The sequence below is a fragment of the Crocodylus porosus genome, unplaced genomic scaffold (assembly GCF_001723895.1).
Source record: "Crocodylus porosus isolate Cpor-Errol unplaced genomic scaffold, CroPor_comp1, whole genome shotgun sequence".
NCBI classification, from domain to species: Eukaryota; Metazoa; Chordata; order Crocodylia; family Crocodylidae; genus Crocodylus; species Crocodylus porosus.
In genome coordinates, this window is record NW_017728943.1 from 124440364 (window position 1) to 124466360 (window position 25997).

Below are 25997 nucleotides of genomic sequence, written 5' to 3' on the forward strand. Positions count from 1 at the left end.
AACTGATACCTGGAAAAATTTAGCATTCAACATCAAAAATAAAAGTAAGAAATGAAATAGCAAAGATTTATTGTTTCAAAATATTTAACAAATGTGGGCAAAATATGGGGAAGAAAGGCAAAGACACAGCTGTAGTTCTATTTTCCATTTTTCAATTTCAAAGACTGATTTCAAAAAATGTGTCTGGGTATTAAAACACAAAAGTTGTCATTATGCACATGTAATTTTCCTTGGTTTGCAGTTCTATGCAAAATTAACCGTTGTTGCATGTGGAACTACATGCTTTCTGAAATAACAGAAATAATTTTCAAAATACAGTCCTCAGTTACCTAATTAACTCCTACGAAAGATGAGAGAAGGAAAAAAAAAGAGGATAGAAAAAGAACAGTAATTACAGAACATTGTAAAAACTACACAAGGCATAACAACAAAAGTATAGTATAGCATGAATGTAAGCTTTCTTCAAGCTCATTCCTTTTATAAAGCTATAGCATCTGGAGTGCTAATTTGCCAACCAAAGACTAATGTTAGTTTACAGAATTAATGAAATGAAAGTTTATGCAACTCATGGATACTTCTGATTATAATGACGCATTAATGTTACTTGATATAATTTGAAATCCGTTGATAGAGATGCAGAACATGCAAAACAATAAGAAAATGTTGTTAATAATCCTATCTACTGCAGTCACCGTGAACAACCAGACAGATCTAATGTATTCTTGCTCTATGTCTTCCATTAAGAATCTCACACCATACAAAGAAATAAACTACGAAAGAATGTAAATTCAAAGACAAATTTTGTTCTGTGGGTTGTACACTTTTGGGAGATGTTTTTGATTATTTATATTCAAAATATAAATCAACCACTTATTTATGGCTTAGCTGACTTTACGTAGATGCAAAACGTAATAAGCTATTATATTAATTAAAAAGTTAATCAGGAAAAACAAATACCAGAAGTGGTACTATTTTATCAGTTTCTTAAGTTTAACAGAAAATATCTAGGAAACTGTCTCCATTGGAGTCTCATGATTAATTAGTCATTAGGAAGATGCCAAATTGTGGAAATTAATTTTGCTAGCAGCTGCAAGGGGAATGCTCACATTGCTTCTTGGTGCTTTCCAATAGAAAAGTAGCTATTTTGTTTTAATTTCTCAGCTACAAGCTAATTAAAAAATCCAAACAAATATTATGAATTTTGGAGAATATTCAAGGTATTTCCAACCAGACGTTGGTAAAGCAGGCTACATATTGGGTCTGAACAAGCCATGTACCTTGAAAAAAAATTAACGTTAGTTATGAGTATATACATGTTTTTGATTATAATAGAACGGCATTCCTTTACTTGAATACGTTTTCGTTCTTCCAAAATCTAAATATGTTTTGTATGTATAGTTAGTTCAGTTTTCTCTAGTACAGAAAGTTTGTTTTATAAAAGTATATATCTAGTTACCTGTCTTAATGTTAGTATTCCATACTGAATACTTATAGCATCTGAATGCTTACTACGTAAAATCAGCAGCAGCAAGTCCCCCATTGGATTTCACAGAAAAATGATCAAAAAATATGGTAGCCAATATATACAAAACAGGAATAATATCTATACATCAAAGTCTGCAAGAAACTACAGCCCAGAAAGAACACAAAACTGTTAGAAACAGCCAGTAAATCAGTACTCACAGGTATACAATATTCCACCATTGGGTAATGTAATTTATGCCCTTTAGCTGTCCGGCCAGAAAAGAAACAGCTTTGGCAGACATCATAGTTGAAATGTTTCAGGCTCCGATACCTGTAGGGATGTTAAGCAAAGTGATTAAGAGCTCCCAAAGTTTAAATACTATTACTTACTTACTGTTAAACCTCAGAAGCTAAATTAGTTTTCTCTATCTGTGATCTTAAAAAACTGGAGAGGAAATTGCATTTTGAAATGGGGTAACTTCATTTGACTCAGATGCCTTTCAGCAACAGCACTACCAGGAGACCCTGGGTGCATTTACATGTGCCATTAAAGCAACATGATAAAACTCTGGCGCAGTTCATGCCAGAGTCAGCTGCTCCTGGGTGCAGCGTCTGCATGTGCACCTTGGAATGCAAAAGTTTGAACTAGGATGGAGCAATCCTGGGCTGACAGGGGATCCAGGGGGCCAGCTCCAGGTGGCAGCACTGGACAGTGGAGGGGCTGGCTGGGGCACAAGGGTGCTAAAGTGCAGGGTTAGGCCTAGCCCTCATGCCCCAGCCAGCCTCTATCACCATTTACACATACATTTCAGCACATGTAATTACTCTGGGACAGTACTACCCTATAGCAGATGGTACTATCCTATGGCAGTGTTAGTTAATTTACTGCACCCTAATACCAGTGCACACGTAGACAGTGACACTTCACTGCGGAGCCAACTAATCAACTCTGCAGTAAAGCACACATATATATGCACCCACTGAGTTTGTAAAGCTAAGGTCAGAAATCACTAGGTAAGTGCATGCATATATTAGAGTAGGAGTTACTATACTCTATAAATACTATACTATAAAGAAGGTTTTAATCTAGTATAGCAGGATGCTGACCTATGAAGCAGCCTGTATATCCAAGAGCCTGCTAGGATGCTGACCTATGGAGCAGCATCTGTTGCCTGTATATCTAAGAATTTGTGGAACAGAAAGCAGAGTATAGCCACACAAGCATGAAATAAGGGGCTATAATTTTACAATGTACTTCTAAAATTTCTCATAAAAATTTGCTATGTTTAGCTTTAAAAAATATACAGCATTTCTGCACATGTAGGTGCTGCAGCACTGGGCTCTTTGAAAAGCACCTGGTGCTGAGACGTGAGCAGTTGTATAAGCAGTGAAATGTGCGTCAGCACACAGAAAATGCCAGTGGTCCACTAAAACACCCTGAATGTGTTTTAGTTCAAAAGTGCATCACTGCCATTTTTTCTGTGCTAACGCACATTTTGCCGCTTATACAACTGCAACTGATGCAGTGTGGTGCACGTCAGTTTGCATGAGGAGCAGACTCGATTAATTGAGCCTGCTGTGACGCATCCCAGCATGAAAAGTATGTGTATAAATGCCCAAAGTATTACAGAAGTCCATCATAGCAATCTTTCTGCAAATATCCATTGTTTTTTACCTCTTCCTTTGCACAGCAGCATAATGTAGGAACAGCAGTTAAGAGAGACAGAAAAAAAAGACAATATTGCAGGGCTAAATTTTGGATCAGGCACAGTAAGGGGTTATGCATCAATAACCTTCTGACTACAATACTCCCCCCACCCCTCCTTGCGGGCTGCACATTCTAGGAGGGACTAGCAGCCAGCAGCAAATTCAGGGACTGATAGCTAAGGTTTACAGGCCTTGCACAGGAGTGTAAGGGAGTTCTAACCTATCCTTATGCTCATGGGGCAGGGCAGGGGGTCAATCTATGTCAAACTGGACCCACATTTAGTGGAAACGTAAGCAATCAGGCGAACAAACAAGCAACAAATAGTCTTCATAAATATGAAGCATATCTCCTATGTGCAGTGATGCAAGGGCATGGATATTTATTGATATGCAGTATCAGAGTACTTAGGGTCTGCATTTGTAACTCTTTTCTTTTCTTTTCCCTACGTTCTAAGACTTCCAAGCCACAAATTCACAGAAGACAAGCCTGCAGTAGCAAAGGTTACCTGCAGAGGCAAAGCAGTGCCTCTCTATAACCAGGGCAGTCACACAGTGCCTGGTGCAGCACCTACTCCTGCTGATTGTCACTATGATCAGCCTTCACTATGGAAATGGCTGGTTTTGTGACTCCACAAAGATGGTGATTAGGGCTGCTGCTCTGGTCATTCCCCTCAGTTACTGGTTATCTGATTTTTTGGTCCAGGTTGCAAGAAGCTAAAATGTAGCAGCAGACCTGGAATTTGTGACGTTATGACCAAGAAGCAAGGCTTTTTTGTGAGATGTTTTCTTGTACTGAGCACAAAGTGGGGGGAGAACTGTTGGAGAACTGTTTCCATAGTTAATTTGTGATTTTAGGCTTGTGGCTTTCAATAATGAAAACAGGTGTTAACTAAAAACACAGAATTCCTGTGTGTATTAGGTGAGAAGAACACACATCTATCCTGTAGGAAATATTCTGGAGTAGAAATGAGAGTGAGAGACTACCCATGTGCTGAGTGACATGTGGGTGTTCATCAATAACAAAAAGTCATGGCAAACAGTCTGCACCTGGAATGGACTGTGTAACAGTTTAAAAACCTGAAATGGATATTGAAAAGATCTAGTTAAAAAAAAAAAAACCCAACAAAAAGTTTCAGCTGAGATCTAAGGGGTAACTTTGTCCTGGAGTCTATTTTTAGAGTTGTGTGACAACATGATCTAGTGTAGTATTTATGCCTCAGAATATGCTCCTATCCAGCAGAAAGGTAGAGACAAATGCAATCCATAGTGTTTAGAAGCACAGAAGCTTCACATTTCAGTTTGTCTAAAAGCAGTATTTTCCTTATGACTAAGCTACATGGCATAAGGACTTTCTCCCCCAGCACTGCTCCACTCCTCATCCTCTCTCTCCCCTATCTCTTGTCTTTTGGGTTCTAATTTTCTCCTCCTTATGCTTTGCTTTCTGCATGTCCTTCCACAGCAGCTGAAGAGGTGAAATTGGGATCATGAAAGTCTGTGCTCTTTATATGCATATACCTTATTTAGTTAGTTTAGAAAGGCTCATATCTACCCTCCCTTTTGACTGACTTCAACTAACCCAGCTAACTACCATTCTAAGCTGCAAGTGTCATTCTAGTTGAAAAGAAAGCTGGCTTTCATAGAAACATTAAATGGAGAACTAGAGCAAAAGAAGGTGCCATTAAATAGAAATGGGGAAAATAAACTCACTCACAACCACTACACTTTGTTAGAAAGCACCCAAGTTAAGAGAGTATTTATACATATTTTGGATATTGTTCATCTTTAAAGTATACCTAATATTAAAAAGCTTCAATATGATCCAGGTTTGAAGTGATCACACCACTTTCCTATTGTCATATAAACTTTATCATTCCCTACAATCTTACCCAGATTTAATGTCCTAGTTGGAGATTTACTCACCGTGTAGGCAAGCCTTGCAAAAGACTATGGGAATCTTTACATATACTCCAGGGCTGGGGAGGCATTTTAATTACAGTAGCTGTCAGGAGCCACTCTAATTAAAATGTCCACAGCGCCTTATGTATCCAGCGTGCCTCACTTCAAAATGGTGGTAGGGACACTCATTCGATGAGCTTTAATTAAAGCGCCCCTGCTGCCTTTTTAAACCATGGGGATGTTAAATACATGAGATGCCAAAGCTGCTTGAGTGTCCTAATTAAAATGCTCCCGCAAACTCAATTAATTGAACCTGCTCTGACACATTTCAATTTGAACATGTTGGCACAGGCGTCAGTCATGTGTACAGGTGCCCTATAATTCTACAGATTGTTAAATTGTGTCAGGGATTTCTATCCTTTTTTAAGAAAATTGGATGTACTGATGGTATAGAACACCTTTTATGAATTTGAATGGAATGATGTAATGAATTCTTTGTATTAAGAAATGTAAGATATATAAGATATAGCTTTACAGTTATGCGTAAACCACAGTAGTCTGGGTTTGTTTGTTTTTAAGTCTATTAAATACAATAACGCCAAAACCAGGAATTAGGCCCACTAAAACTATGAAGCTATCTTAAAAATAATGATTTTGTTTTCTGGTGTTTGAACTGTTAGGGTACACTCAAGCTATATTTTCAGGGTTGTCTAAGCAAGCATGGAGGGCAATACTGTACTTAAATGAGAGACAAGATCACTTGTCTCCAATAGATAGGGGCTTTCAAAACATAGCAAATAGGGAGATGGCAATATTTAATTTTATTGTCCAGTAATTTAAGGTCCTTTTCTTGACTAGGCTAGAAGGAAGCAGAAATCTTCACAACAGGGATGTTGAAGGAGTAAATATGTTAAAGATTGGGACGCAAAGCAAACCTTGGCTTCATAGGTAATATGAGACAGAAGGCAAAGGAAAGCCATCCTACCTAACCAGCCCACAATTACACAGGCATTTATCTGCCTTGAAGTGTATGACAAATATGAAAGCAAAGTAGATGTGCAACTTATAGACAAACTAAATAAGACTGATATAGAGCCCAAGCTTTTGTGAACTCCAGCATCTGATGAAATCACAATCTGACAAAGTGTTCTCCAGTTCACAGAAGCTTAGGCTCTACACAGATCTTATTTAGTTTAGTCTGTATCAGGGTTGGGTAAAATAAAGCCCACAAGCCAGATCTGGCCTGCCAACTGATTAGATCTGGTCCATGGGTGGGCACCCACCAAGGGAATGGATCTGGCCCACAGGTATATGGCAACTCCAGCAGTCACATGGTGCTGAGTGGCTGAGGATGTTTCTGGAGTGCCACGTGCTCGCTCTCTCTCTGGGTTGGGGCTGCCACCAGTTTGGAAGCAGAAGCATGAAACTGCCCACAGCTGTAGCACCCCTGCCAAGTCCAGACTTGAGAGTTTCTGGCCACATCCACCTAAGTCCACTTATTCAGTGTAAAGCATAAATATGAATATACGTATTTTTCTTATTGCCCATCTTATTTATTGCTAGTGTCTACAGAGCATATTCATACTTCATTCACTAGCAAGAAACCTAACAACCACTTTATTGGTATGCCCGACAGTCATAGAATCTTCTGAAGTTCACCAATGCCACTGCAAAGAAAGAGAAAATGATCTGAACCAAGAGACCTAGGACATAGGAATAAGATCCAAATTCTGACTGTACTGTAAAGGGAAACCAATTTGCAGAGGAGAAAGCAAAGAGGTGAGAATATGTTTTTGTTTTTAAAAAAAACTGGATTACATAAAACCCTATACACAATTTGACTCTTCTTACCTAAAGCCAACAATTGGACATTCTTTACAGATGTTACATTTGGCCTGGTGTTTTGCTGTTTCTGCAGCTGCCACGCGGTGTAGAACTGGTAGCCATACCATAGACTGTGGTTCCAAATGCATCCAATCTATAAACTGCTTGACGCTAATTTCCGGCTTATTGTGATTCTGATGAAGGAAAACCAAAGACAAGAGTAAAAACCTCAAAGATGCAGATTTTTTTTCTATTTCATTTTAAACCAAAATTTAGCTCCAGCTCCACAAATTAGCTCTGACCTTTTCCAGGTCAAGTCACTATACAACACATCGAAAAATACAAAATAAAAATGTTCCTCATAAAAGTTCAAACAGGAAAGAACAATCGAGGCAGTCCAGTTAAAAAACGAACTGGGGAAAATATTGAGGAGGGGAAAGAATATATCAAAAAAATGATGACCCGTAACAAAAAATACGTTTAAAACAGAAGCACACCAGAAGTAGGAAACAGAACATTAGGAGGAAGCAAATTTTCCACATCAGGAAAGGTATACTTACCTAATAATATAAGGTAAGGCGGTTCAGTGAGAAATCCTCAAGCAAAAGTTATTTAATAAACCCTGAGCATCCTGGGCATCTTTTCTTTAATAAAGAAATCCAATGTAGTTATTCTTTTATTAAGACGTTAAATCTAATTTAAAAATTAGATTAAAATAACACCAAAATGAAAATCTGCCACTTAGCAGGCAGCTGATACAAGGAACACAGGGCAGCTAAAAATATCACAGTTGTTCTAAGTGGCAAGCAAACGTGCCACTGCATCCTGCATAGGTTGCAACCAATGGAGAAGCCTTGTTAAAGTGGAATTACATTAATCATATTTCATGTTCATAAGGATGCATGGTGCTGTCCCGATATAAGTGCAGGACAAAGAAGACAGGACCTAAAAATATAACTCTTAATCCATACTGCGTGATCGAAGTGACACCTGAATTCTTTACCAGTAAGCAGAAACATCAAGAAAGAGCTCTAACCTCCACTGAGAGTTTTCGTTTCACACAGCTAAAAATGAACTAGCTCTGACACATCATGCTGCAAGTATGTAAGCAGTCTTAGAGAGCACAAACTGAACTTGCAAGGTCCAGCAGAGAAGACATCTGTAATGTCAGTATGAACTTAACAATGATGCCCTACTCTATGTTGTAAAGATTATCTCACCAGGGGGCCTTTATATATATCTGAACAGCTTCAAAGACAAATCAAGGATAGGACAGACCTCTGAGGGACAACACATCAAATCCAGTAGTGAGGCACAAAAACTCTTTTCCATCAGCTGAGTGCCCTCTTCTCGATGCAAACTGAGCCACTTGCAGCCAGGGACAGGCGTACTAACAGTATCCTTCATTCATTGAAACTGTGATATAAAAAAGCTTAGAAAACGTCCAGTGTTGTTTAAATGACATCTTGAACTCCATCTTAATCTAGCAAATAATTTGTGCCCTTGACTAAAACAGCCTCAACTCCAAAATAAAATCCAAAAAACACAGGTGGAATTCTACCACTTTGACCTTCTGAGAATGGTTTAGCCCTGACAAACCTCTCAAACCTCAGAATTGATAACAAAGGGATAAAACAAACACCTACCACTGGGGGTGGAGAGGCAGTCCTGGAATCAGCTATTGAAACAGGTGAAAGGAGACATGTTGCTCCTCTTAGGGGAGCTCCCTAATGTTCTCTTCCATAGGATTTAATAAAATCACAATACTATTAAATGTCTAACATACCACTTAAGTATCTTAAATCATAGTGACTTTTTAAATCCCTATAAAATTCCTGACATTGCTCAGAGGCAGCCACATTCACAAAAATAATAAATGTAACCAACACAATTATCACCATAGAACAGACATAGCCTTGGGCAACCTCTACAACTTGTGAACTTGGTTGTGTTCCATTCAAATTCTTATTTTTCCATTCTCATTTCTCCAATCTTCCCTAAAAAGGCAGACATTCCCTGCAGCCTGATTAACCCCCTGCATGTAGCAAGAAGCTGGACTGCAGGCAACTAGAAAGCCCTGTTCTATGATCTGTCTGTTGCATAAAGACTCCAGACATATAAATGACTACGTTACAAACACTGTGAAATTGCCAGCTCCCTTGTCAAAAACCTAACACTAAGTAATTTCCTGATGTGCAGGGTCAAAATTACTATCAACAACACTCCCCTGCACTGCTGAGATCAACTCTCGTTCCAACAAGGGAAATCATGTTGTTCTCAGACTATGAGGTTGCCTAGAAAATGTAAATCAGGATAATTAACTACTACAAAAAGTTTTAACAGGGTTGTGGGCTGCCAAGACTGCCATAAATATAAGTTTCAAAATACTTTCAGATACAGTCCGAGTCATTGATGTTTTCCTATAGTGTTAAGTGAGTTATAGAAGCTGCATTTTAACCATAACCTTAGCAGCCTGTTTATCAGAATATGTGCATTTCAGATTAAAACTTAACTCACAAATCACACTTTTAAATATCTGTTCTACTTTTATGTGCACTTTAAAAGGAAAGTTCAGGACTGCCCTGGGCCTTCCAGCTTGGCCACTATGTAGATAATATCACAGTATATTGGGTGCCTGTAGATGTGCAGGGAGGTTGCTCTGACATGTTGCAATTACAGCGTGTGGGAGGGAGCAGACTTGATTAATCACGTGTGTTGGAACGTGCTAGTTAGCATGCTCCAGTAGGCTCCACATCTCATGTATTAGTGTCCCTGCATTTCAAAACAGTGGCCGGGGCACTTTAACTGAAGCTCGTTCAATGAGTTTTAGTTAAACAGCCCCCAATGCCATTATGAAGCACTAGAATGCTGATACATGAGATGCTGCAGGTACTTCAGAGTGGCTCTCAAAGCTGCTCCAATTAAAGCAATCCCTCCACCCCTAGAGCACGTGTGCAAATGCCCTTTGATGCTATTTACATATATCTTATGAAGAAAGCACAGCTTTTTTTTTTTTTGTCTAAGCGAAGTAAATAAATAATTAAAAAAAGATCAGGGGAGGTTAAAATCTAAGGCCAAACTTTTAAACCTTGATTGCCTAAATTTAGGGACCAAAGCCCATAATTAAGGGTGCAAATACAAGTGGTAGGATTTTCAACCTGATAAGAGTGGTTGCAGCTCCCACTGATGACAGACAGCACCCTACATCATATACAAGCAAGAAATCAAACTCTACCTTATGTAGATCATAAGAGAGAGAGAGAGAGAGAGAGAGAGAGAGATCTGTTTTTGGTGATTTATTGATGCAATTTCTGAATATATAAAAATGTTTTAAAAAGGCAGAAAAATAAACAGATATACATCAATATAGTGAGAAAGGCCATTGTTGACCTTACCTGTTGAAAGCAGCTACGAACACTGGGCTCAATATTACTGCCACCAAAAGCTGCTACTTCTCCAAGTTGCCGAGGGATCTGGATGGCATCATGAAGAAGGAGGCCAAGCTGCCTCTGGTCACACATTTCTGAAGGCCCTGCCACTTCCTTAAAAAGATCTGTAACAGATAATAGTCAGTGGTTCATACAGAAGACCCATTTTAGTCTCAGTCTGCTCTCTCTTTTTTTAATTTATTTCTGTTTCCTACTCCAAATGTAATTACTCTGGGTCCTACTGCAGCTTCACCTACGGTGGTTTTACCAGACTGTAGCTGAATTAATGTTAATAGAGTTGTTCCCAACTTACGCTAGTGTAACTGAGAACAGAATTCAACTCAGTAAGCGTAGATTATATTGCTACTTAACACTTACATTGTTTGCTATATTACCACTGGAAAAATTCAATACATCTGACATCAACATTTCATTCCATGCTAAAACTGGAGCTATCAGTAAAGTAGTTGAGAGTGGACGCACACTTGTATCTGAACTGAGAGAAGAAGAGAAGTGTACATCATAGCTGGTGAATGAAAAAGTTTAAGATGAGAGCACCAGGAAACTGGTCAATCTATTACTTCTTGCATGTGACATTAGTTACACAAAACTTTCCCTTGACATACAGCCCCATCACTGATCCCATTTTTTTTTTTACTTTCTATCCTCCTAAACCACAAATCAAGATGTTGTGGAGCATCATTGGGATTACTGGAATGGTTGTGAGAAAAGAAAGATTCTGCTAAAAGGTCAGGAAAATCATCCTGATGGTATGATTGACTGGGCAGTGGAAACACTGGATAGTACTCCTCCTGAATCATACAAAATTAGGTGACACAAAATCTATGAAATATTTTGTACGAAATAATTTTGCATCGACTATAGGGGATGGATTAGATGTAAACCTGGCAGGACTCTTTTATTTCTCTTTTATATAAGATCTACCCCCCGGACACAATTGCTTTAGTTGGAAGTTTCTGCCTAAACGGTAAGCTAGAATACTGCTAACAAGATGGATATTTAAATTATTATTAAAACTTGAGAGGTAACAGCTGGCAAAAAAAATTGAGCAGTGAACAAATTTAAGAAGTATTTTCCCCAGGTGTTTGAATTCAGATTCAGGAAGTGTACTATTTTGTATAAGTTCATTTTCCTACAGTGTGTGATTGACTTGTGGACCTAATTGCTACAAGATGTTGTAGAGACCTGTCATTTAAACAAGGTTCAAAAGAGGATTGGACAAACTTAGGCAGGATAGGTGCTGTCGCGGATACTGAATATAATACGGGGTACAACCTACAAGTTGGAACTTTCCCAGGCCTCTAAATGCTAGAAGCTGTAACAGCATGAAGGCAGAGGAAAGACCAGCCTGAAAAGCCCTTCCTTAGCATCTGCTCTCTGTCTCTATGAGATACATGATCTGGCCTGATGGATTTGTGGTCTGACCCAGTTCTTATATTCTTAAATAGGAAAAATAAGAATAAAATAAGAAAGCTTGAATTAAGCAGAAGCTATCATCAGAGCAGTGCTGAAATGATTATCTGGCTCACTTTGGTATTCAAGAACAGTCAAAATTCAAAGCTCAGTAGTAGGTTTACAGATTCACCTACAATAAAGACAGTACTTCTTAAACAGTGATTTTTATTAATGTATCTCTTTTTTGCATTTTGATTTCCAATTTGGAAAATCTGTGACACTTTTTTTTCTTCCACAATCTTTAATTCAATTTGTGATTTCTACAGTTCTGTACTTCCAAATTCAGTCACTTGGACACATCACAATCTTTTAAACACTGACCGTGTATCTTAGAACCTCATTTAATACTTTACCAGAAATACAACATGTACTGGAAATAAATGTTGTTTTCCTCCTAGTTGTGCTTAATGAACCTCTGTCCCCTAGTCTGTGCTTAAATTGAGGTCTTTGATACTTTGTAGTTTGAGAAAATCCATTTATGCAGATTCCTATTCTCTTTACCTCTATTACCAAAAAAGGCAATAGTAGTTTTGTAAGGGCAATTAAAAATAATCCAAACTTAACAGCATTTCTGATGTCAAAGCACATAGAACCTGTCCACATTTCAAACACTTTTCATTGCTCTCCTTTCTTCCTTTTAAATTATTGTCAACTCCTTCTTCATTGGAAAAAATGCTTTAAAACTGTATAATCTAGGGGAAAGCAGATACAAACTGATTTATTTTATTGAAACCCCCCCTTATTCATCAAACAAGCACCTTTTATGGGGTGGTTAGCCCTTAGCAAGAGTGAGATAAAATCACCGCCAAGAGCGCAGGTGTTGTCTGGACTGTGCTTGTGTTAAAAGCCGTATCCCAGGTATTCAGTCCCGGGCAATTTCTTGAGCACTGCAGTGGTTTTTGCAGCAACCTGCTGACAGTATTTGTCACAGGAGGAGAGAAACTGATTAATCGCTCACAGAGGATCCCACAATTCCAAAGCATGAGCCTCCTCCAAAATACACTCTGAAGTATGAAAAACACAAAACTAGAAATGCAGAGGAAGCCTTAAGCTAATTTGAAATTTGAGGTCAAGTAGGACTAAGTGTGTGCTTTATTGGAGAAGACTCCAAAAAAAAATCACAGCTGATTGGCACCTAGTATCTCATTCCAACTAAAGGCAACCTTTTTCCCCTCCCAAAAAGAGCCATAAAAATCACAGCTGACCCGTATGTGGGGCTGACTATATGCCTAGTAGGAACGATACAGTAGTGCACAGAGCATGCACAGAACACGTAAGGGCTGTAGAGAAGAGGATCCTGCATGGTAACCTTAAGGGTCCTACATACAGCCTTCTGTGACTAGGTGGTAGAGGAGAGGATGATCCCAGGCTAGCCTGTGTTCTGCAAAGGATCATCTATTTTGGTCTGGCTGCAACAAAGTAAAGGGATGAAACTGCCTGGGAATGCCACAATGGCTAAGTGATGCAGTGCCCAGAGATCAGTCTGGTCTGCTCCATAAGAGTAGAGGACAGACAAGGGTAGGAGCTCAGAAATTCTAAGAGGTAGGGGACTTTCAAACTCTATCTAAATGCAAGGATCATGGAGCTTGGAAGTCTGGAGTCCTGAGCTCTGGAGCAAGTCCTTCTAAGAGCCACAGAGCCATGACGTGAGCAGGAAGGAAGAAAAGCATGCAGTTTCAGCAGTGTGGATGCTCACAAAAATTAAAATGGGTTTAAATGTTCATAGATTCATAGATGCTAGGGTTGGAAGGGGCCTCAAAAGATCATCAAGTCTGACCCCCTACCAGTAGCAGGAAAAAGTGCTGAGATCATGTGACCCCAGCCAGGTGCTTGTCCAGTCTCCTCTTGAAGACCCCCAAGGTAGGGAAAGCACCACCTCCCTTGGAAACCTGTTTCAGGTTCTGGCAACCCTAACAGTGAAGTTCTTTCTGATGTCCAACCTAAATCTACTCTCTATCAGGTTGTGACCACTGTCTCTGGTTATTCCAGGGGGTGCTCTGGTAAACAGAGCATCTCCTATTCCCTGATGCCCTGCCCCCAGCAAATTTGTATACTTCCACAGGATCCCCCCTCAGCCTTCTCTTGGAGAGGCTGAAAAGGTCCAGGTCCCTCAGTCTTTCCTCATAAGGCCCTCCCTGCAAGCCTTTAACCATATGAATGATCCTCTTCTAGACCCTTTCAGGGTTGTTCACCCAGAATTGGATACAGTACTCTAGTTGTGGCCTGACCAGTACAGCATATAGAAGGGGAGCATCACCTCCCTGGACCTGTTTGTGATGCACCTACTAATGCATGACAAAGTGCAGTTAGCTCTGCTAATTACATTGTCACATTGATGACTCATATTTATCTCGGAATTGACAACAACTCTGAGATCTCTTTCTGCTGCTGTGCTGCTGAGAAGGTCATCCCCCCCGCCTACAGGTATGCTGGTGATTCCCTCTCCCTATGTGCAGCACCTTGCATTTGTCCTTGTTGAACTGCATCCTATTGTTCTCTGCCCACTTCTCTAACCTGTCCAGGTCTGCCTGGATTCGGTTTCTTCCCATCAGTGTGTTTGCTTCACCCCATAGTTCGGTGTCATCTGCACACTGTTGTTGTGGTTTTATTTAATTATTTTTACTGTGGGTTGTATATCATTTGAAAAAAGGGTTTATGATTATGACCCTGACTATTTCTGGTTTATGATTATGACCCTGACTATTTCTAGCGCTAAACTAAAAATATACCTGAGGTTAAATTTGAAGGTTTAAAAGGTAACAAAATATGTAATTCTTCAAAAACACAAGCTACCTGAATGCACTTTGCTCATGTGTTTAGGAGAGTTTAAATCTGACTGGACCCCTGGACAAAGGTGTAACTATAATCAGTCATTTTCTCACTTCCCAACATCCCTCAATAAATTAGGAAAATGTAACTCTGGAATTCCCAAAACCAAGGCCATTTGGATCCAGGGTTTTCAATATGCATGTTTTATGAGGTTTGGGTCCAGAACTCCAGTTCAAATCTGTGTTTTGAATAAGGGCCTTTCCTTGTTTCAATCTGTGATCAGCTTCTATTTACATAAAAAAACATTTGTTTCAATGCATATTGACATGGAATTTTAGGCTGAAGACAATATGGTGAGACTTGGGCAAAATTATCTTTGAAACAGAGAAGCCCTTTTTTGTTTTACTGTTTTTAGTGAATTTAACTCTTTGGGTTCCTTCCACGGTTATTTAATTCCCTATAAGATTTTATCAAGGTACTAGCAATTCAAGGACTATATTTGTAGTCATCACCTTATATTAAAGAAAACAAATATTTTCCTAAAAATTAACCCTGGAAATGTGTGATTGCATTATAACTGGAAAAATGCAGAAGAGTGGACAGGAGGGAGATTATCACTCCTGCTGAAAGAGTACTACGAATTCAGCATGCTTGTATTTTCAATGTCTTTTCTTAAAAAAAAGGTTGTGGAGCTATCAAATTAGATAATATTGTCGAACCCGAGCCATCCAAACAGCTGCCAGGACCCAGTGATAAAAACTCCATAATTATAAAAAAAATATGGCTTTAATTAGAAATATGTATAAAGAAAATATGCAGTTAGGACAAATTTAATTTTCAGCATCATTTGTTCATGCTGATTGTGCTAGACATAGGGTTTGTTTCTTTTTTAAAAAAAAGTAAATGAAGTCCTATAATTTCCAATCCTTACGAAGATTAATAAACCATGCAATATTGTCACATACTTCCAAAGAGTCAATTTTCCAAAATGTACATCGCTTGAAAGCAGAGTTGCTCAACCAAAAATAGCTATCCTTCAATTAGTTTGCACCACTATATCACGGAAATTTACACAATTTCTTTGAAACTTGTGATAAAGTCTCCAAAGCTATGTAAAAACAGCTAATTTCATATAGGTTTTCCATAAGCCTTGATTGATGTTTTAATTGCCAGTCAGTTTTCTCTCTCACATTTGGGGGATGAGATTTAGCTTCAGGATTCAAGTTTGATAAATAATTAATAGCAAATTTTTAAGCAAATTTCTTTTTATTTTCATGTTGTGAAATATATGCAAGATAAATGGCTTTCTTGGTTATCCCCAATAGAATTTATCAATTAGAAACAGTGTCCTGTGAATACCTGAGTCATTCTTCAAGGTGCAACTCATCAGAAAAGTCGTATGATGCTGCTTTTCCTCTAAGGAGGAACATGCAAAAATTCTGATGTGAATAATCACATACAAGTTTAAATATTGGCTTCTGTGAATATGTATATTCATAACTATTTAATCTGCTGTCCAAAAGCATTTGTTCCACTAAAAATAAATAGTTAAAAAGCAGGCCTTTTCTGTGCTGTTTTATAGTTCAGTATAAATAACAGATGATAAAAAATAGGGTATTTTCTTTATTCTGAGCGTCTAAAAATTAGGTTGGGTAATACAGTTATTAAAGACAGTAATATATCTTAACACAAACATTACTAGTCCCTTTTTTCAGTTTATATTTATAGTCTTCAGTTCTGAAAATACCTGAAGTATGTTTTTAAGACTACATCTCCTCAGTAAAAAAGCACATACCTAGCTTTGAATATCTGCCTATGTTTTCCTGTTCAGAGATATTTTCATGAATTAAAATTTCAAATCCTATGACTTATTTTCCAAAATTAATTGGGTTTAAAATAAAGCTTCTTCCTTGAGTCACAAGTTTTGTGTAATAACTTTGTAGTGGATTTCCATCCCACCTTAAATTGAACGAGTGGCAGGGTGGACCAACTGGGCCATGATCAGGACTACACTGGGCAGCCCATTCAATTCTGATCCTGTTAATAATCAGCTGATACACCACGATTAGCTATTTTCACTTGGTTTTGTTTTTGAGTCATTTTTCCTTCTGAAGAATTCATTTATTGTTCTTTTATTTACATGCTTAAAGTACATATAAGCATGGGTTCTGTCATTAATTATGATAAAAGAATTGTGTCACCAAAACTTGTTAAGCAGCCTTCCACCCGAACTAATTGCCCACCCCAGCCTTAAGGCTAAAACGTTATTTGACTGTCCCCCACCTGCACAGCTGTGATTTGCCACTAGAGGGCTGGTGAGCAGGGGCAGGACTAGAAACTACAGCTGTGAGTTGCCATTACACAAATGATGAGCCAGGACAGGAGTCTCTCCCTGCTCTAGGTAATGGTTGCATGAGAGATGGTTTGGAAGAGGGGCGGGAACATGAAGCTGGGAGGTAGAGACTTAATGAGATTGGTGGGTAATGAAATGGCAGTGATGGAAAGGGAGAGTGGGTGAAATGAAGGAAATGAGACACTGAAGGATATAATAAAACGCTTAAAAAAAGAATTTACAAATAAATTAAAGAAGGTCCCATGTTTTAATAAATTGGGATGTGTGGGGTGCTGGTTGTGCTTCCCAGAGTGACTGGGATTTAGGAATAGTGAAGGAAGCTTCTTTTGTGGGGAGCTACTGAGCCTGCCCTGGGAATTAAGCCACAGCTCATGGGGACACAACTTGGCCCCCAATGTGTTCCCTCCTCCCCACCCCACCCCCAACCTTCTTTCTGGACTTGTCTGTGCCCTGCAACCTGGCTAGCTGATATGTGCTCTACAGTCATAGTTTCATAGTTGTTAGGGTCAGAAGGGACCTCAATAGTTCATTGAGTCCGACTCCCTGCCCTGGGCAGGAAAGAGCGCTGGGGTCATATGACCCCAGCCAGGTGCTTGTCCGTCTCCTCTTGAATACCTCCAAGGTAGGGGATAGCATTACCTCCCTTGGAAGCCCATTCCAGATTCTGGCAACCCTTACCATAAAGAAGTTCTTCCTGATGTCCAACCTAAATCCGCTCTCTGTCAGTTTGTGGCTGTTGTTCCTGGTTATTCCAAGGAGTGCCCTGGTAAACACAGCATCTCCAATTTCTTGCTGCTCCCCTCCCCCCCATGAATTTGTAAACAGCCACAAGATCCCAACAATTCTTTTCTGAAGGCTGAAGAGATCCATGTCCCTCGGTCTCTTCTCGTAGGCTTTACCTGAAGGCCCCTAACCATAAGAGTGGCCCTCCTCTGGACCTTCTCAAGGTTATCCACATTCCTCTTGAAGTGTGGCACCCAAAACAATCTGTTTGCATGAGATTGCATCTCTGGGGGTGGAAGGTCAAACCCTTGGAGGTGGGAGAAGTTGATTTGGTGCCAGAATGGCCCCCTGGGAAGTACAGTTCAGGGGGTGGAAAGTTAGTCTACGGAGAAGAGTGGGGGAGGGGGACAAAGCTTCCTGGGATGCTGCAGGACTTCAACTTGGATGGCTCACCTGTGGAGAGGGGTCACACATTAATGCAACTCGAGCTGGGTAACATGGATCAGAGATAAATATGTCCTAGAGTGGCATAACTTTAAGCTGCCTAAAGTGTGCTTAAAACTAGTTTTAGGTGGTAATGTGTGGACAGTCCAGGGGCTAAGAGATCCAAGAGCTGCCTAAAATTAATGCATAACAAGGCTCTAAATTAGCCAAGTCAGAACCTGACTCACTGAAAGAAAAGTAGCTAGGAAAAAAGAGATATTTACAATAAAGGGCAGAGTAACAATATAAGTAGCAGGCCAAGAAACTATTTCAATACTTAAGGGTGGAATGTAGCAAAACCACTCCAAATTTTAATGCTACTTAATCCAGGTTTAAGTTGGAGAATTTTGCTACAAATGAGCTTGTTCACACATAACAATTAGAACCTAACAATTGCTGACCTTTTGAAAGACTCCCTTTCTGAAAGGTTCCCAATGTACATGTGTCCACACCTTCAGTCACTTTACTTCAATCCTGAATTTATAACTGTCCTAGCAAAAAAGTCTTTTGAGACAAAGTAATCAACCTAAGGCTATAAGTACTTTACACATAATTCCTCAAAGAAAAGTTCAACTGTTAATTGATTATGCAAATTTGTAGTTATGGTGAATAGCAACTTTTGTTTTATTATTAGAAATAACTGATACATTTTATCTTGATTCACTCAATTTACTATTCAATTTAAACATCTATATTTAGTACCCCCAGGAATGCTTAACTAATAAGGTTTAGTTTACACTGCTGAAGACAATTCTGAACGGGAAAAAAAACAATAATTAGAAGATTTTTCTGATCTTAGTTGACTCAATGGCACCTGGTTCCTAGGAGCTGAAACATGCTTTTCATTTTGCATAAACACCAAAACCCCTCCTGAATTCTGATGGTTGCAAAAGTACCCAAAAACCCTTTTCTAATTCATATGAACTATAAAGTTGGGAATAGAAAATAAAATACAAAGTATGCTTGGGATAGACTCTGACTATACAAGAGCAGATGCTAAAAGATAAACTGGGGCACATGATTTTTGCTACTGTAGCATATACTGTAAGTTTGAGAATCAAATGTGCTGTGAAGGAAACCACAAAACGTATTACTATAGATCTTTACTGTTTTCTTTGAAAGGTATGTTATACTCCATGCATATTTTCTTTTGCTACGTGAAATCTGTCAGAGGACTAATCCCATGAAAACTAATTTCAAGACTCCTAAATAGAGTATTACTGGCCATCCCCTAGGATATACTGATCTCTGTTCTATCCCTGAATTCGTCGTGCAGCAGCCTTTCCTTTTTTTTCCCCTGAAACTATTTCCAATATCTGTGAGATGATCTAAATCAGCAGTGCCCAACCTTTTTTCTTATTTTTTTTTTTTTTTAAATACTCTGTCCAAACCTTAATATCAGAAATGGGCTGAGGGCCGGGAGAAGGGGGAGGCAGGTTTGGTCACACCCACTTCAGCTTTGTGGCACATGTGCAGTGAACTCTCCAAGCACACCAGCACATCAGAGAGGGCTCTGGCTCCAGAATCCAGAAACTGAATGCTAATGCCATTTGCCTCTTCCTCCCCTCTGCCACCCACCTATCACTAAAATCCGCGGCAAGAGAAAAGAAGGAATTAGCCTTTCACATTGGCTCTGCAGCCTGCATCCAGCCCCAGGTGGAGTACCACTTACTTAAATCATCACAGGCAGATCTAGGATTTTGGAAGGGGGAGGGGAGCGTAGACAGTGGCATGTCATCCAGTAGAACACATTTTTCTCCAGTTACAAAGAAAGTAGACACTTTACTAACATGCTAGGGGGCTAGCTATATATTATTCAGCTTAAGATGAAACCAAAACCAAGCCACTATTGGAATGTGCATTAAGTTGCTAGACAATACACTAAGTTTAAAAAAAACCCAATAAACTAGTCAAAAATAGTCCAACAGTGTCATTAGTCCTGTAGTCACTAATGCCGCTTCACCACTTACTAGTAATTTATTGGTGACTACTTACTGTAGTCACCTCACCACTTATTCAGATTCACAAAACAAAAGCTAACCTTGAGCATCCTGACAGTGTTTCTAATATTTCAGCAAGTCATTTCTACATCTGAGTTAGTATTACTACACCTGAGTTAAGGTTTTTAGCTAAAGCTAAATACAGTTTGAAGGGCAGGGAAATAAAAGATAGGCATTACCAGGAATGGCTAACAGACAGCAAAACTGCAGAAGAAAGGACAGTTTGAATAGTGGAGAACAAGATCATCAAAAAGATAGAGGGTCATTAACACCTGCGGAGTGGAAAGAGATTAGCAAGAATCAGGGAGATGATAATGAGCCATGAAGTCAACTGACTCACTCAAAACTGCCTGAATAGAAATGCAGCTCCCTCTCCTCGGCAGTTAGTTTTAAAGTTTGGGTAAGGCAGGAGTCAAAGGGTCAGCACTGGTTCTGCAGCACTGCATCATCTCTGTATGGCTTCTTGCCTTTTTGTCACGCATTTGGCACAGTTTTAGCCAAACATGTGCACCCATTCCAATTACCTATTATTTATTTGTTTTTCCATAAACTAAAAATATTAATATTGTACTGTTTTCTTAAACAAGCATTGGATTGTTCTAAAATATTTAAACCAAGGCATTTTTTCTAGTCTTCACTGTTGGAAGCAGTGTAACACCATATATTATAACTGCATTATCATAATGTTGACAGGCAAGGCCATTTCTCATACCTTTTACTGGACAAATTCTATAGTTGGGAGAGCTGATGGACAAGCTTTTGAGCATCAGGTGCCCTCCTAGGAGGGCCAGGTCAGGGCAGGTAAGTGACTTAGGGAAGGACGCCTGATACCTTAAACCCTGCCCAAGAGCTACCCTAACAACAAAATTGGTCCAATGGAAGGTCACAAAAAAGCCCTGCCTCCTGACATTTCCTGAACCACCATGGCTACAACACTCCAACACTACTACTGTCATTATCATGAAAACTTATCAACAATGGCATAAAATCTACTGTTCACACTTTACCACTACAGTTGATGACAGAGAAAATACTAATGACATTTTAGTAGGTCCCGTTGTAAGCAAGAGAAAAAAATGATTATATTATTTCTATAATTGTTAAATCATGATTAAACATGAGTTTTAACTATAGAAAGCACAAATTTTATTAAACAAAGTCTTACATCTGTACTTCTCTTCCAGAAGACCCTTCGAAAGAGACATCAACCCAATCTTCAGGGACTGCACTCTTATTTTTCCTGTCCGACCACTGAAATTACATAAATGATTTAGAGACATTAAATGCACTTTAATATTATGGCAATGATTCATTCAAATGCAAAAGTGCTTATTAAATGTCAACTTATAAAACAAAATGAAAACACAGGCCTTTAAAGCTGGAAATAACACTAATGGCTCTACCAGATGTTCAATTAAAAGTGCCATGGGATCTGATCTATGATCCCAACAATCATGCCTCTTTTACCAAGTTACCATGGGCTCCTCTTTTGCACTGGCAAGTAGCAAGCCAGTCAGCTGGAGTTAAGGGCTCTGATATACTCTTGCGGCTAGGAGCTCTGATCAGCTGATTGCCACTCCCAGTGAGGCTGGGAGTAGCAGACAGCTGATTTACTGGCAGGCTTGTACGTACATCGGAGTCAAGGGCTGCAGTGTGCCTCTGAGGCTGGGAGCCCCAATTAGCTGACAGGCCAACTACCTATTCAATTTAAGATGCAATGGGAACCAGCCACAAAGGTGCTACACTTATTGTGTGATAACTCTGTGGCTTATTCCTTGTTTAATTACACAATTAAGTACATGAGTATGTGGCTGGATTACTACTTAAAATGTGATTAATCAGTTACTCATGACTAAGAATTAACCTTTATGAAAACTCTTAAAACTTAGGTACATGTCTAAACATTTTGCCTTACCCCCCAAAAGTACTGAAATTCAGCACTGTGAAATCCTAGCATAATTTAATAATGCCATCCATACATCAAAATGTATACATAAGCACACAGCAGGAAAGCACATTGCCCAGCATGAGACATGGAGTACAAAGTAAAGCTGAGTTCCTATATTGTACAGATTCATTTGCTTGCTTGCCCACTGTGTTTCTTCCCTCCATTTAAAGCAGTAGAATGTATAGGCACACCAGGACATAAACATCTCAGCATACATGATAATTAGGAAATGTGGAGTCATTCTCTTTTCTAAGCAATGTGACTTCAGGCTCATGCTGTCTGACATTTAAAACAAGATTAAGGATACCAAATGGACTCCAAAGGATGCAATTTAAATGTGTAAGACAAAACCTGTTCACAACTGGTGTTAATGTGATAAAACCCAGGAGAAAAGGACAGTTACCCAGGACAGTTCAAAATTTCTTTACAAAAACTGTTGGTTTCTGCTTTTAGTAATGACCCTTCCCAAGGCTGAAAGACTGCTGTTTGGCTGTAGGTTAAACACAATGGGGCATGAGAGAAGTTATCAAAGTGTGTGTGGCTATACTTCAAAAACTGTGTCAAAGGAACATTATTAAAGTCACAAAGTCAAGAACGCTAAAGTTATGAAATGCCAGAAATAACACTGGCCAAGCAATCTTAGTTCAGCTCCTTTGTGTCACATATCATACAGTCTTTAATTACAAAATCACCTATTCTTTCCTCAAAGAACCTCTGTCTCATTTGCTATATTTAACATTTCTGCGATTCTTCCTTTTTTTAACATTTGGTCCAAGGCTTTATTTAACATACAATTACTGCATTGAATCTAGTAGCATAGTAGGCAACCATTAATCCTTCTGGATCATGGTGTGTGTGAGCGGTCTAACTCAGACCTTCAACGTGTATGCCTCGGCAGGAGGATGGAGGAGTGGAGGCTACCCAGACCTTCCACCTCACCTTTGGACCACTGAGAAAGAAGCCAAAGGCCAGACATGTGGTGCCTCAACGTTTGTAGTTGTGTGCATCCAGGAATTTAACCCAGGTCTCCTGCATAGCAGGCAACGATTATACCACTAAACCAAATGAGTGAGCTGCTGCACTGAATATAAAATTATTAATTTCCTCCTAGACATTTTTATGCTGTTTTCACCATAGTATCTAAATACTTCACAAAGATTAATGAATTGTCTTCAAAATCACCACCTCGTTTTGTGCCACTAGGTAGCACTGTCATCTCCATTTTACAGGAGTAAAGAGCTTCAGAGAAATTAATAACATTATCGAGAGTGGCCACAGATGTGCAGTGCCTAGCTTGAAGCAGCCACAGTGTGACTTAAAGGGTAATCTTCTTATAAAAGTTTATATGATTTTATAAACTTTACTTTTACTTCACGTATAATACTTAAATGATTTTATAATACTTTACATGATTTCTGTCAAATGGAGATACAACCATAATTCTAGCATTTCCCAGTTTTCAAGTATTTAATTTTCCATTTCAGTAAAAATCTTTTAACAGAGATAATTACACTAAAAACAATGGCTTTAAAAATGAACTGAAAACACAGAAATTACATTGTGTATCATCAGGCCCCCTTGAGTCACCAGCAGCTGGACAAATATGGATCTATCACACAGTCCTTGCTATTTGAGCTAATCAAGTAATGGATCACAACACTAGGTCAGTTGACCAGCACTAGAGGGAAGTAAGACACTAGGCTAGCAGAGTTTACTAGTATTTGCTGACAATAGAGGAAGGGTGAGATCTGGAAGACTCAGGTTCCATTCCAGCCTCTGGAGGAGACTGCCCATCTCCAAAACCCCTCTATGCTTCCTCATCCAACCCTCTTTCTCTCTCAAACCTGGACAGTTCTTTTCTCGTCCCTTAGACCAGTGGTGCTCAGCCTCTGGCCCATGGGTCTCATTTGGCCAGTGGAGGCATGTCATCTAGCCTGTGCAGCTCCCCGTGGGTTCAGAAATTTGGCAGCAGAATGGTAGCAGCATTAATTGCTCCCAGAGCTGAGGCAATTAATGTTGCCACTGCACCTATGCCACCAAATTTCTTGACCCATGGGGAGCCCCATGGTCCAGATGACACAGCCCTGTGAGCCAGAGCAAAGTGCTCTGCACCAGATTGTGTGAGAAGAATCCCCCTTTCCTGTACAACCCTCACTGATCTTTCCTGGGACTCCTCATGAAAATTTTAGCATCTCCTCTACCCCCAATCTCCTATCCCTTTTCTTTTTCGCCCCTTTTCCCCAACCCCCAGAGCCCAGAGCCAAAAAACAAGAGAAAGTGAAAGCTAGCATTTTCCAAGGGGTGCCTTGAGTCTAAAAAGGGTGAAAACCACTCTGCTGGAAGCTGCTTTGGAGCAAAGTTGACTGTTGTCAGTCAAAGAAAAGCAAAAAGCTTGCCAGCATGCCGACTGGATGGCACTGACATGTGACCTACCAGAGCGGAAGCTCTGCTACACTTCAGGTTGAGAGCCTCTTCTCGTTTAAAGTACCTTTCAAAGTGCTTAAACATCTACATGCCTCTCTGGATACATCTGAGCATTACTCTGAAATCCTAGTCATGTGAAATGGGATATAGAAGACCCTGCCCCTGCAGGTGCATGAGTGGAGTAGGTCAGGGAAGGGAGATGCGTCACTTCCTGCTCTTCCAAATGGACTGGAATTTGAGAAGCCCTGTCCTACAGGGGCGGTGAGCCTCTTGCTCTACTGGCTTGCACTCTCTTTTGAGGGATACAGGATCTGTGGAGAGCTGGGCACCACTGCATCCCAACTGCAAACCTACAGAGCAAATGATCACTCACTCAAGTTACATTTCTCTCTCTGTTAAAAAGAAAAGAAAAGAAAACAAACAGATGAACCTGAGAAATTTGCTGCTGCAGACTTAAAAGCAGAGGTATTTTACGTCATTCCACATGTTAAGTTAAGCAAAACTCAAAACTTCTGAAAACCATGCACCTCACCTCTGTAACCTTAACTCTGGAAGCGATACCCAAATACTCCCACAACACATACTAAGACTCTTCCTTTGACTTGCCATAAACAGTCTATATCTATCTATATCTGCTCTGCATTTAAACATATATCCCACTCCACAACCCCCCTTGTCTTTTCCACATAACGCTTTCAAACACTATAGTTTGACTTAGCCAACATTTAATTGACAGAGCAGATTCATCTAGCTGCAAACAATCCTGATGGCAAGATGAACCCTGCAATTCACAACATCTGCACAATTCAGGGCTGGACACTGAATCAGTCTATCAAGGTATACCTGTTCTCCTTTTCTTTGATCAAGCTCACAGAGGTCAATCAAAGGGGGTCACTTCCAACAACTTTCCCAGAGTGCTTCATACAAAAATCACAGCTCTTCCAAACTGGTCCAACTAATCCCTCCACTAGTCAAACATACAGCTATACCTAATACAGTAAGTGCTGCTGAAGAACTTTCAGGTAATTCCTCTTGGGAATGACTTGCTGTCAGAGGGAAACAACATTAAGGTTGCCTGCATGTGCAGGCAATGTTAACTCTTCAAATCCTGGCTTTCAGAGGGTAGGTTGAACTGAACGTGACATTTTGGGAATGAACAAAAGATACCAGGCCATCTTAAAGCTGCATTATCCTTTTTTTTTTCTGCCACTGACTGGTTGTAAATATAAAATGTTGGGGAAAAAAATCCCTGTCAGTTTTACTCCTACAAACCCACAAGTGACTAATAATGAGGAGGCATGAGGAGGACAGCTTGGTGTATTATGGAGAAGCTTGGGCATACAACATTGCCTAGTATACACATAATGGACAACTGGACCTACAGAACAGATTTCAAAAAGAGCACACATTTCTACACATACACATAAAGAAAAGATTCCCATTGTCACAAAAGCAAGAATACTGAAAAAGGTTAAATGTCTTTCCTGAATACAACAATCTCC

At 39.5% G+C, this 25997-nt stretch overlaps 1 protein-coding gene across 5 annotated transcripts in view; it reads right to left on the minus strand.

The window, feature by feature from the left end:
- The window catches only part of UTRN (utrophin), a 541506-nt gene that overhangs the window by 52521 nt on the left and 462988 nt on the right, over positions 1–25997 (minus strand). For all 5 annotated transcript variants that reach the window (XM_019550130.1, XM_019550131.1, XM_019550129.1 and 2 more), the window contains 4 exons: positions 21289–21374; positions 10287–10444; positions 6919–7085; positions 1684–1795 (listed from right to left, as the gene is read on the minus strand). In XM_019550130.1, the coding sequence (XP_019405675.1) occupies positions 1684–1795; positions 6919–7085; positions 10287–10444; positions 21289–21374 (523 nt within the window). The remainder of the gene's footprint in view (positions 1–1683; positions 1796–6918; positions 7086–10286; positions 10445–21288; positions 21375–25997) is intronic.